Below are 14,012 nucleotides of genomic sequence, written 5' to 3' on the forward strand. Positions count from 1 at the left end.
GAGCTGCATTTCTTCTGGAAGCATTTGACAAAAGTCGATGTTTTTAATAATAAAAACAGGCCATATACCAGGAATAGATGGAAACTTCCACAAAACGATAAAAAACCCACAGCAAACAACATACTAGACGGAGAAAGTCTGAAAGTTTTTCCCCTGAAGATCAGGAACAAGACAAAGATGCCCACTTTCACCACTTCTATTCAAGGCAATATTCAAAATTCCAAAAAATCAATTAGGCAAGAAAAATAAATGAAAGGCATCCAAAATGGAAAGGAAGAAGTAAAGCTATCTCTGTTTGCACATGACATGATTTTATATGTAGCAACTCTAGTGATTACACATACACACACACACAAAACTGTTAGAGCTAATAAATGAATTCAGCAAATTTGCAAGATAAAACATCAACGGGCAAAAATCAGTTGCATTTCTATACATTAGTGATGAACAATCCAAAAAGGAACTTAAGCAAACAATTCCATTTACAACAGCATCAAAAATTATAAAATACCTAGGAATAAATTTAATCACGGAAATGAAAGCCTTCTACACTCAAAAGTACAAAACATTGCTGAAAGAAATTAAAGAAGACATAAATAAATGGAAAAACATCCCTGTTCGTGGATTGGAAGACTTCATATTATTTGGATGAGTACTGACTACTACCTAAAGCAATCTACAGATTTGATACAATTCCTGTCAAAATCCCAATGGCAGAAATATTTTGCATAAATCGAAAAATACTTTCCAAAATTCATACGAAATCTCAAGGGACCCCCAAATAACCAACCAACCTTGAAAAAGAAGAACACAGTTGGAGGACTCACACTTCCTTAAGAAAAAATTTACTACAAAGCTACAAATAATCAAAGTACTGTGGAACTGACATTAGAACAGATATATAAACCAATGGAATAGAATAGAAAACCTAGAAATAAACCTTTAAATATATGGTCAAGTGATTTCCAACTAGGGCACCAAGACCATTTAATGGGGAAAGGACAAACTTTTCTACAAATAATGCTGGGAAAACTGGATATCCACATACAAAAGAATGAAGTGGGACCTTTGGTTTGTATCATATAAACAAATGAACTCAAAATGGATCAAAGACCTAAATGTAAGAGCTAAAAATATAAAATTCTGAGAAAAAAACAGAAGTGAAACTCTTCCTGACATTGGATTTGGCAATGATTTTTTTGGCTATGACACCAAAAGTATACGCAACAAAAGAAAAAATACGTAAATTGGACTTCATCAAAATTAAAACCTTTTGTGCCTCAGAGGACACTATCAGGATAGTGAAAAGACAACTGACAGAATGAGAGAAAATATTTGCCACGCATAATCTGATAAGGGATTAATATCCAGAATATATAAAGAACTCCCACTATTCAACAACAAAATAACAGACAACGCAATTAAGAAATGGACAAAGGACTTGAATAGACATTTCGCCAAAAAAGGTATGTAAAAGATCAGTAAGCACATAAAAAGACACTCAACATCACTAGTCATTAGAACAATGCAAAGCAAAAACCACTATGAGATATTCCTTCACATCCCTTAGGATGGCTATTATGAAAAACAAAATAAAAATACAGAAAATAATTGTTGGCAAAGATGTGGAGAAATTGAAACCCTTGTACATTGCTGGTAGGAATATAAAATGCGGAAGCTACTGTGGAAACAGTGAAGGTTTCTTCAAAAGTTACACATAGTATCTACCATATGACGGCAACAATTCCACTCTTAGGTATATATCCCAAAATATTAACAGCTGGGAGTGAAACAGACACATGTACATCAATGTTCATAGCAGCATTATTCACAATAACAAAAAGGTAGTGGAAACAACCCAAATTTGCATCAAGAGATTAAGGGATAAACAAAAGGTGGTATATACATAAAATGGAATGTCATTCAGCACTAACAAGCGATGACATTCAGATATGTCCCGTAACCTGGATTAACCTTGAAAATATTTTGCTAAGTGAAATAAGCCAGATAGAAAAGGACAAATCTATGATTCCACTTACATGAAGTACCTAGAACAGGGAAACGCATAGATACAAAAAGTAGATCACAGATTACTGGGGCTGGAGTGAAGGAGGAAAGGGGACTTACTGTTTAATGGGAACAGAGTTTCTGCTTAGGATGTTGAAAATTTCTGGAAATGTATAGTGGTGACTGTTTCACCACATTGTGAATGTACTTGATGCCACTGAATTGTAACCTTAAAGATTGTTAAAATGGTAAGTTTTATGTTATGTACACTTTACCACAATCAAAAATAAGTACTAACACAAGGTGATCGCCCCATGTAGAGCCTTGGGATTCGATGAAATGGCTCAAGGAAAAGGATAAAATGTGTGGTCCCAAAGGCTGATAGAGTGGAGAAACCTAAACTTGAGTGGGGAGATAGAACCATGGGAGCAAGCAAGGAAACAGCAGACTTCAAACTTGTGTTTTGAAAGAACTGTGGGTGGTTGACTGTGTTTGGACAATGAGTTATGAGTTGAAGGGACACGAGTCACCTTTGGGCCAATCACTGAACTGCAGGGGCGAGACTTTCCAGTTCCATTTCACTGCCTCAGTGACTAGCCAGTCTCTGGACACACAGAGAAATAGAAAAGCATTCCTTCTTATTTGAGGTGTCCTAAAAAACAGTCATAGATTCTGGTGGCAGGGACATAAATCAGGGGAGAAGGCTGTTGTGACACCACAAATAAATCCTGTGCTCTATTCTATTTCTTAGCTACTCCTCAGGGAGAATATTTGTGTTCACCTTTGCAGAGGGTGATCTGGCAAATCCCATCCACTTAGCACTGCTTGTAACCAAACCTGCCTCCTAAGGACAGCACATGCTACTACAGGGCAGGTCCTTTGGTGTGCCCAGAGCATCAGGTGGTTTGGGTTTGTAAGTCTGGAGAAGAAGATGGGAACTGCTAAGACAAAAATGGGGAGAAATATGGATGAATATTGGAGGGACAAATGGAAGGAATAGAGGAGGGAGGAGAGAAGAGGGAGCAGAGGGTCGAGATCCATCTGCCATCTGTGTATCTATAATTCTCATATTTATTTCTCTGGCCCAGACCTTTCCCCAGAACTCTGGACTTGTATGTCTACTGCCCGCTGGACATGTTCCTTGGATGGAAATAAACATCTACAGTTAACATGACCAAAGTGAACTCCTGAATTTCCCCCACAGCCCTCTGTGTCTCAGCTGAGGCACCACTACTCTTCCAGATGCTCAAGCCCCAAACCTTTAGAGACTTTCTCTCTCACCCCAATCCTGTGCATTAGGAAATCCTGTTAGCTCCACTCCAGCATGCATCCAAAATCTGGCCTCTTTCCCCTGCCTCTACCAGCTACTGTCCTGGTGGAAACCGCTTCTTCTTGTTCGCTGGAAGGCAGTGACCTCTTACATGCTCTAGTTTCCTCTATCTATGTCCTGATATAGTCTGTTCACAACCAATGCTAGAATAATTTAAAACTCATGTCAGATCATGTCACTTCTCTCTTCAAAACCTCGCAATGGCAGCCATGTCACTCAGAGCAAAAGCCCAAATCCTTGAGCACAGCAGGAGGATCCTACTCTCAGGGCCTCTGGACATGCTGTTCTGTATCAGGAAGGCTCCTCCCCCAGATCACCACGTGGCTCACTTCTGCACCTTCTTTTTCTCTTTGTTTGAATTTCCCCTTCTCCGTGATTCCTCTACCCTGTTTAAAATACATCCCACCCTACAGAGTCTGTTCTCAACTCTCTTATCCAGCTATACTCTAGTTTTCTCCTTAATAGTTATCACTTTCTAATACACTATATTATTTACTTATTCATTATGTCTATTGTTTACTGTCATTTCCCCACTAAGATATAAGCTCCATGAGGGCAACTAATTTGTCTCTTTTATTCACCAATCCACCCCAACTTCCTATAGCAGCTCCCGGTAAATAGTAGGTATCCAAAAAATGTTTGTATGATATCTGAATTGCCCAGTGTGGCACCTCCTTGAGACTCTGAAGTCTATTTTAAGTGGGTAATCTCTGTGGAAATTGTGTCATAACCTGAGTTTCTCGTGTAGATGACGTGGTGAAAAACAAAAGCAAACTGCACTTACTCAGGAAGCAGAAAAGCCCAGGAGAAGAAAACCACAAACCCTCTTCCCCACACCCACCCTTCCCCACACCCAGTGGCAGAAACTGCAGAAATCTCATGGGATGGAAGGAGGGTAACGGTTAAACCCATGAGCTCTAGAGTCAACTGCCTGAGTTTAAATCACAGGTCTACCGTTGACCACTGAGTGACCCTGAAGCTCCCTGTGCTTCTATTTTCTTTCTGTAAGGTAGAAGGGACAAGAGTATCTGCCTAGGAAATAGTGATCACATGAGATAACAGGCATAGGCATTTCCAACAGTGCCTGGACATGGGGAGTGTTCAAGAAATTGAAGTTATTACTCATTAGATTCCTGAGGCAAGGAGACTTCAGCTCACATTAGAGGGTATAGATGTAGATATGCATACAGATATGGATATAATTATAGATACAGATCAGATAGGCAGGAATCTCTGTATGTTGTGTCCCCTTCTCTCCACTTGACCACTATCCAGCATGCAAGAGGGACTCCAAGATAGTAACACACGGAAGAGAGAAGTTTACTTCTCTTAAGAGTTGAGGCAGGGTAAGGGGTAAATTTAGGGAAGCAGAAATGAGGGATGTTGGCTGAGAGACAGAGAAAGTTAAACATCTGTTCAATGTGCATTTCATGTAGACTGAAAATGATTTGAAGAAACCTGTAAGGCAAGTCTTTTAAAAATTCCTGTGTGTGTGTGTACACTTCCTCACACCCACTCATACATACACACAGACATAAATATACGCATTCACACATAGATATAAAAATGTGGCCTAGCATGGTAGTGTACAGGATTTGGGGGATTAAATAAATTTATAATACATACTAAAAGCTCAGGAAAGCAATGGGCACATGGGAATCACCCAACACATCATTAACAAAGGTTTGCGAGCGCACACAGCAGAATTGGAATCATGGTGATCTCTCAGTGGCGTGATGGTGGTGAGTATCCTTCTGTTCGCTTCTCTGTACTTTCTGATTTTTCTGCAATTAGCCTCCTCTGAGAAGCTGAGCAGCATAACGTGGTTAAAGGAATGAACTCTGGAGTTGGTCAGCCTAGACTTGAACCCTGGCTCCTCCCCTGCCTTAGGGTAGAGGACACTGGGCAAGTTACTCTCTCTGCCTCAGTTTCTCCATCTGTAAATCAGGGATAATGGTCATAGCTATCACAGGGTCATTGTGAGGATTAGACAAGTTAACAAGCACAAAGTTGTCCTTGTTGATGTTTGAAGCACCATCTGTTTCGACGCCTCTGGTGACCAGCAGGTGATGGATCCACAGAGAAAGCACTCAGATCCCCGATTTCATGCTCTCAGATAGTGCCCAGTCTGGGCCTTCTGTGGTAGCTCTGGGTGGTGTACGTGTATTTACCTGGAGAACCTAAAAGTCCCCAGACAGAGGGAGAGGATTCTACCCCAAGGAATGCTCACCTGTGAGTCCCAGCAGTAGAGTCAGCAGCAGGCAAGGAGGAGGGGGGAGGGGCCGGGAGGCAGGGACGGGCATCCTGGAGGCCTGAGGAGCCTGCTCTGTCCCAGTGTGCGTGCTGGGGGAACCCTGACCTCTGTGCTCTGTGGAGAGGAGCGAAGGCCTGCCTCCCGTGATATAAGAGGAAGCACCTATGATGGAGTGACATGGCTGTGACAGTAACCTTCTTCCAGATTCTAGACAGTTCCTGCTTCTAGATTGTGAAATAGGAATCAGGCAGAAAAGGTGACTACAGTTGAGGAGTTGCTCATCTTCTGTTTTCGGAGAGACTTGGACAGGCCTAGCAGAAATAATGCTTCCTCCCTGCCTGGGGCCTCTGCTCTCTCCACCTGGCCCCTCACCCCATCTTGAGGTCTTCATGGTGATTCCCCATTTGGGAGCCCCAGGCCAAGAAGGATCTGTGGCTGTGGGCTGGGTCCCAAATTCCAAAGCCCAGCATCCTAGGATGTGGCTGGCTTGTGACCTCATTCTGCACCAGCCTCAACCAAGAGCTACTCAGCTGGAGGAAGGAAGAGGGTTTTCCAGGGCTTGCTCAGCTTTGGGACGAAACCAGCTCTGTTCCTGAATGACTCCCTATTCCAAACCTTTATTGATATAACTTCTAAAACTTAGCCCAAATGCACCAAGCAATGTGGACCTCAGAACTTGTATGTGAATGTATCCAACAGAAGGAATCATTTCCTGACTTCTTTCAGGAGAGGAAGTGGATTCCATGACGCAGCAATTAATCTTTTGGGCATTTGTCTCATATAAATGAAAACTCATGTCCACACAAAAACCTGTGCATGAATGTTTATAGTAGCTTTCTTTGTATAGCAAAAACTAGAAACAACCAAAATGTTCAATAATAAGTGAATAGTTAAACAACCTGTGCTGCATCCATTACAGGGAAATACCACTCAGCAATAAGAAGGAATGAATTACTCATATGGGCAATGACTTGTAACTTTCCTGAAGGCATTGTGTTGAGTGAACAAAGTCAATCTCAAAAGGTCATGTACTGTATGATTCCATTTACAGAATATTCTTGAAATTACAGAGATAGAGAACAGATTGGCATTTATCAGAGATTTGATATGGTGGAGATGGGTGTCACTCTAAAGGGCCAGAACAAGGCAGACCTTTGTGGTCATGGAATTGTTCTGATACTGATATGGTGGTGGTTACACAGATACACACATGAGAGGACCAGCATAAGCAAAACCTGGCAGTGATACAAAATCCAGCATAAATAACACTCTCATAGTCCTTATAACATAGACGCTGACTGGTAAGTTATCCAAAATTATACTATGATTATATCAGGGTGATGGAGAAGAGAAAGTGTGCATGTGCGGCATGAGGTCAGGAGTAACAGAACATTATATCCCCCCCTTCCATAGTGGGAAGTCAATAAATAATGCCTAAGAGTGAGAAATCAAGAAGTAGCAATACAAACGCTACTGTATGCAATAGTAGGGCAGTAAAATACAAAATAATCAGTTAAAGGGTTGAAAATGGTGTCCCCTGGGAGGTGGAGAATGGTGGGAGGTTAGGGAGACTCCGGTTTTTATACGTAGAGCCTGTAGAACTATTCCACTCTTAAAACACGTGCATACGTAACTGTGGCAGAGGTGGAAACGCATTTTAGTTAATTAGATTAATGTTATCAGAGTTACACATAAAAGAATGCCCATCCTATTAACACCAGTAAGAGAATGTTATAATTTTGCTGGATCTAAGATTGATGTTTAAAACTCAATTACAATTCTATTTACTAGTCAAAAACCACTGAAAACAGTAATAATAATTTTTAAAGTTTCCATAAATGAGGAAACATTAAAGATAGCTATAACTAGGGATGCATAAGACCATTATGGGGGGAAAAAACTAGAAAATTGTGAGTTGAACAGCTTAAAAGCAAACCTAAATAAATAGAGGTATATCATATCCATGAAAGGGAAACCTCAATATTGGAAAGATGTCAGTTTGTCTGAATTAATATATAAATTCAATGCAGTCAAATAATAATTCGAAAAGAGTTTTCATGAAACTTGACAAAGTGATTCACAAAAGCATTTGGGGGGCCGGCCCAATGGCATAGTGGTTAAGTTCCCATGCTCCGCTTCGGTGGACTGGGATTCATAGGTTTGGATCAAGCTATGAACCACTCATCAAGCTATGCTGTGGCGGCGTCCCATATAAAGATGGGCACGGATGTTAGCCCAGGGCCAATCTTCCTCAGCAAAAAGAGGAGGATTGGCAATAGATGTTAGCTCATGGTCAATCTTCCTCACCAGAAAAAAAAAAACAAAGAGCATTTGGGCCAAGAATAGCCACAATAGTTTTGAAAACAAGAAAATGTGGGAAGACTTTCCCAAAAGAGGAATCAAAATTTATCATAAAGCGATTCTAATTAATAGAGTGTAGTCTTGACAGGGAGATAAACAAGAAGCTCAATGGAACAAAGACCTCATTAAAAAAACCCACAAATTTACAGAAACTTGATATATAGCAAATGTGGGAGTACAGATCAGTGAGTGCTGGATAATTTATCCTTGTGGAAGAAAAAATAAGACCTCTTCCACCTATAACACACAGACACACACTCACACACACACAGCTGAAAAATATAACTAGATCAAAGGTATAAATGGAAAGAACAAAACTCGACGAAAAAATTAAAAACTCCTTTTTCTGTAACAAAAACTCCCAAATGATACCAACACTGCTGCACTGGGGACCACGTTACAGGAACAAGAGGGACTCTCCCGTATGTGCCCAAGGAACCAAAGGTAAGAATGTTTGTTGCAAAGTTGTCCTAGGAAAATATTAGATAAAGCCTCAATATCCATCATGAGAAAAATAGATAAATCATGGCATATTCTTACAACAGAAACCTACAGAGCAGTGGCATATCCTTACAGTAGAAAGTGGAGCTACATACGTAAACATGAATAAATCCCACAAACTACTAAGCAGAAACTTAAAATCAAGTTCCAGAATGCTGTATACAGTATAACTGCAATTATATAAATTTAAAACAAGCAAAGTAATATTAAATATTTCTTAAGGATTTATACATGTTGTGAAAGTATAAAATCATGCTTGAGAATGATAGACACCAATTCAGGACAGTGTTTTTAAAAGAAACAGAAGAACATAGTGGCAAAGTGTTAATATTTTGCAAAGACAGGATGGTAGGCCCATGGATATTTTTTATATTATTCTTTACATATTTCAGAAGAGAAAAATGCTTCTGCAACTTAATGATTTCAAAATGCATATGTGTTAAAAAGAAATCATACTTCAAAAGCTCTGGATAAAAGTACAATCTGCTCTGAGAATTAAGGGTTGGTCATGATCAGGGGCAGGATGGAGATGTATTTTCTTGACATGCTTGATTCTCTTCAGGTGGAGGCAGGGCCAGTCTGAAGCGCAGTGCATCAGGGTCCAGACACCCTGAGCCCCTATGACCAAAGTCCATCCTTGACTCAGCTCCAAATGCCAGAGAGAAGGAACATGGAGAGGGTTTGTGGAGGGAGCATGTCTGTGGTGGAGGTGGGGGCGACAGAGTGAAGGGCAGGGGTCTGGGGAAACCTACAGGTCCTTGCAGCTTCTTGTCCCTGCTTGAGCCCCTTGGGGAGGGCAGGAGGCAATGCATCACAGGGCATGCAGGAGCCGTAGGGAAAAACAGGCATTCATTCATTCATTCATTCATCCATGAATATTTATTGAGCACCTACTATGTGGCAGGCACTCTGTTTGTCCTGGGTTCATGGCGCAGATCAGAAATAAAGACCCTACTCATGACACCCCAACACCTCTTTCTGAGTTCTGAACTCTCTCCCATACCCATTGTGGGAGATCAAAATTGGCCACCCTGAAATATGTTTTTTTTATTTTAATTATTTTTTCTGACGGACATTTGACCTCTCCCATTAACTGGCTAAAGGAATTTAACTCTGGGTATATACAGATTGGCAGCGTCCTCGCTAAGCCCATTTTTAACAAAGTTTTGTTTACTAAACATTTACATTTATAAGGGAAATCTTCATTGGTAAAGGTATCTTCCTCTGTGTTCTGAGAAGAGGTGGGGATGACCTTATCTGTGGAAACTCTTATCAGGACAGAAGGAGAAGCCTTAAGTCTACATACTCTTGATTACTATAATTCCTGTCTCTCTGGCCACATTCTTTATAGGCGGCCCTGCAAAGAATTGTCTGACAAACATTTACATTTCCCTCTCCATGTAAATTATCTTTTTCCCCTCTGAAATCCCAACCTACCCCCCTCCAACATCCTCCTTTGTCTTTAGCTGAAGATGGTATTTAAGATGAAAATCGCTGCTATTCTGTTGAGAGACTCAGTTTCCCTGGTTTTCCCTGCTAACCTGTCTTAATCATTTGGCCAGCCATAAGAACCTTAAGGGAAAGGGCGGAGGGGGATTCTCCCTCTTCCCCAAGACCATATTCACTTTGCCACAAGTCAGTGCCTCCAAGTCCCTGAGATACGTTCTATGAGTTGATTTTACTGATACTTTCTTTATTCAATCCAAAGATATATCACATGAAAACTGAATTATGTAACAGTTTATGGGGGGGGGGGCTCTGGATTTTGGCTTTCTAAACTTTAACCTTCACCCCACTTGCATATCTTGGATTCCCAACTTCATTTGAAAATCTTCAAATTCCAGGGCACTACACCATACATGAGTTTGGAAGCCTCTGAGAATTCCAAGAGACGTTTGGAGAAACTACGAGTGTTCACAAACTTTTCTTGAGGCTGGATCACACTTGTAGGTACCATGTGACTTTGTGGACTTGCCCCAGGCTCCTCTTGCCAGCCCATGATGGTGTCCCGGACCTCCCTCCCTAAGGAATAATGCTTGCCCCAACTCTCCTATTACAGCTTCCGCCACCTGTGGATGTAGGTGACTATGAAACTCACCACCAGCAGCACCTTGAAGCCCAGGAGCAAAGATAAGTGCAGGCATCTCTGGACCTCATACCAATGGGCAGAAGGAGACACCAAATGGGGCTCTGTGAGTTTAAATACCTCTCTCCGGATATCCCCTCATGCCCATCAGAATGGCTATAATTAACAAGACAGGAAACAACATGTGTTGGAGAGGGTGTGGAGAGAAGGGAACTCTCATACACTGCTGGTGGGAGTGCAAACTGGTGCAGCCACTATGGAAAACAGTATGGAGATTCCTCAAAACATTAAGGATAGAACTACCATATGGTCCAGCTATCCCACTGCTGGGTATTTATCCAAGAACTTAAAAACACCAATTTGTAAAGGTACATGCACCCCTGTGTTCATTGCAGCATTATTCACAATAGCCACGACTTGGAAGAGAGAATACAGGTCCAAGCCCCTGTTGTGAAGATGTGTTGTTCTGCCAGCCTGGCATTCCCCTCACCCTCTCACTGGTAGTGACACCGGCTATAAAACACACAGGCAGGCACAGAGGCTCACATTCCCGTGGGAATCTGTCCTTGCCCACTTCAGGTGGTTCTGGAGAGCTGTCAGTCCACGCTTTGCTTACCCCTGTCACCCAGGCCTGGCCAATCCTAACCCACCCTTCTCTGCCCACTCTTCTCCCAGCCAGTCATTCTTTCTCTCCAGCTGATCCAGCTGGACCAAGCAGTGCGCTCCTCTGGGTCTGAACTGCTAGCGAGCAACTCCCCCTAGTGGAGAAAGTCATCTGAGTACGCGACGGGTGAGAGAGAGGATGAGAAAGTTGATTAGGACTGGGGTGGTGGAGGGGGAGAAAGAGGATGAGGAGGGGGAGGAGGAGGAGAGAAAAAAAGGGCAGAGAAAGGAGAGGGAGAGAGAGCACACTGAGCGGTAGAAGAATGAGAATCCTGCACCTGCACCCACCCTGTTCCTGGCTGAGTCAAGAATTCTGGTCTCTCTTTAAAATAGACTTCCCGGAACTTCCAGCTGAACCAGTCTTGATTACTAGCCCTCCCAGAGGGCACTTTGGTGCCCAAAAGTCCTTACTCTCTGCCATTTCCTGCAGTCAAGTGTTAAGGTGGAGATCTTTCAACCTGAAGAGTGCGTGGAATCCGGGAAGGGAGGTCCTGCTCCTTGTTCTTCGTGAGGGTGTGGGGGAGGGAGGGAGGAGTGGAATTTAGAGGGGAATGCCTGCGAGTTTTATCTCCAGCCTAGGGCATCCTCCCTCCCTTCCCCTTCATCCAGTGCTGCCCTGAGTCCTTGACCTACAGCTGTCTACACCCCAGGCAGAAGGCCCGGGTTTTCACCCTGACCCTCCCAGCCATGCTGCCCAGAGGGGCTGGGTGAGAGGCCGCACTCACCTTTCCCCAGCCTGATGCCTGAGCAGGGTGATGTTGGCCTGAACTGGGGGCTGCTCATCCTGGACCACCCAGAAGGCAAACTCGCTCCCATCCAGCATGGCCTTTGCCTGACACGTGTGCTCCAGAGAGCAGGTCCCGTCTCGTTTCTCGTGACCTGGGGGGACTCCACGGTCTGGATCTTGTGCCTGTTCTCCATCCAGGTGAGGTGCAGGGACGAGGGATAGAAGCGGCTCGTGTGGCGAGTGTGATTCGCTCTCTGATGTACATGGACATGTGTCCCAGAGGGCCTGGTGATCTTCAGGGTGGGGACAACTAGACAGAGGGACAGAAAGAAACAGCTGATGAAATTACCCCTGCCAGCCTGCCCCTAAGTTTCCCTCTCCCAGGAACCAGGACAAGATCTCTCACTCTCTCATCAGTTTCCTTTTCTTTAAAGAAAGAAATAACTTTTTCTTCAATGCTCAGTGTAAGGCAAATAGACCTAAGTGTTAATATTCATTAATATGGATCCTGGTACACGGCTGTCTGGTATTTTATTTTCTGTATGTTTGAAATATTTCATATCATGAAATATACCCTTAAGAATTACTAAAATACGATGCCCATGAGGACAGGGACTTAATTTTAGTCTTCGCTGTATCCCCAGCACCTAGAATAGTGCCTGGCACACAGTAGATATTCATTGTATGTTGAATAAATGATAAATATTTAAAATTAAAAACTAATAACAATGATATTAATAGAATAAAGATTCCTGGAATGGAAGATCAGAGCCAGATAAAATGATAATAGGATCAAACATTCCTAAAGAACTCCCTGTTGCCAGGCAGTGTTCTAGGCATCTTATAAGGAATAACTCTTTTAATCCTCTCCTGAAACCTATGAGGTAGGTCTTAATTTTTTCCCCACTGTAAGAGGAAACTGAGGCACAGAGAGGTTAAGTAACTTACCCAAGATCACACGAGTTGTGAAGTGGGGCAGCCAGGATTGAACCAGGTGACCGGCTCTGGAAGCTGTGCCTTCACTACTGTCCTATGAGATCAGCCACGTCAATGAGGAACTCCTGTATCCCATTTGTAAGATGGGGCTTCAGGCGAAAGACTCTGAAAGCCAATGCTGCCAGGGAAATGATGCACCCCACCCCACCCCACTACCTGCTCACCTTAGAGCACGTGGGACAGGCTCTGCCAGAGCCTGCGTGTGACTTCATAGGTCACCTCTGATGAGACATCTTGTCAGGCCAGTGTCACTCACACCTTGCTGGGGACGTGATGGAATAATTGCCTTTGTTGTCAGTCACCAGGTGCTGAGCTGAGGCTGATGCTCATGTCTGTCCTTCATCCAGTCGACATTGAAATCCCAGGAGCTGAAGGGGCCAGCAGTGTTGCTGAAAGGCACCGAATGTCCAGGGGTTGTCCTCCGAGACGTGCCCGTCAGAGAGATGAAGGGCTGCCCAGCTACGAAAGAGGGCACTTGTGACTGCACAGAGTGGGACACATCCAACACCAATAGCCTGTACGAGATTCCCATGGTGGGTCAGGCCCTGTGGACTTACTGTGCGCCGTGTCTGCCTCCAGCCTTGAATAGTGTATGAACAGATGATAACAAGCAAACGAGCAAATAAATCATTACAACTGGATCTCAACGGCTTCGGGGAAACCCAATGAGTGTAGAGATGGAAAATGCTGGGGGGAGTTATTCTAGAAGGGTGGGGTAAGAAGGATTCCTGCAGGAGGTGACATTTTGAGCTGAAACTGAGGAATGGCAGCCATGGGAAGGGGCAGGGAAAGAACATTCTGGAAAGGGGCAACAGCAGATGAGAAGCATCTCAGATAGGAAGAGCTTGGTGGACTTGGAAGCTGAGAGTTCTCTAGGACTCCAGCATTGTGGGCAAAGAGGTCCAGATCAAGATGAGCCTTGTGGGACATGGTGACACTCTTGACTCTATTCTGGGTGTGATGGGAAGCCATCAGAGACTTTAAACAGAGGGGCAAGGGGATCTCATTGACATGTTTGAGGAAATAACTGGGGTTACCTTGTGGAAAGTGGAAAGGAGGGTGGCAGGATGGGAGCAGGGAGACCAGT

At 43.2% G+C, this 14,012-nt stretch overlaps 1 protein-coding gene across 1 annotated transcript in view; it reads right to left on the bottom strand.

Annotated features, from left to right (window-relative positions):
* LOC101406654 (signal-regulatory protein beta-1-like) overlaps nucleotides 1-5,695 on the bottom strand; it is a 15,385-nt gene extending 9,690 nt beyond the window's left edge. The window contains exon 1 of the mRNA XM_087445495.1: nucleotides 5,568-5,695. Coding sequence (XP_087301621.1) covers nucleotides 5,568-5,640 — 73 coding nt within the window. The 5' untranslated portion in view covers nucleotides 5,641-5,695. The remainder of the gene's footprint in view (nucleotides 1-5,567) is intronic.
* Between the last annotated feature and the right edge of the window lie 8,317 nt (nucleotides 5,696-14,012).

This window comes from Ceratotherium simum, chromosome 21 (genome assembly GCF_057802395.1).
Source record: "Ceratotherium simum simum isolate JZ-2026a chromosome 21, ASM5780239v1, whole genome shotgun sequence".
NCBI lineage: Eukaryota > Metazoa > Chordata > Mammalia > Perissodactyla > Rhinocerotidae > Ceratotherium > Ceratotherium simum.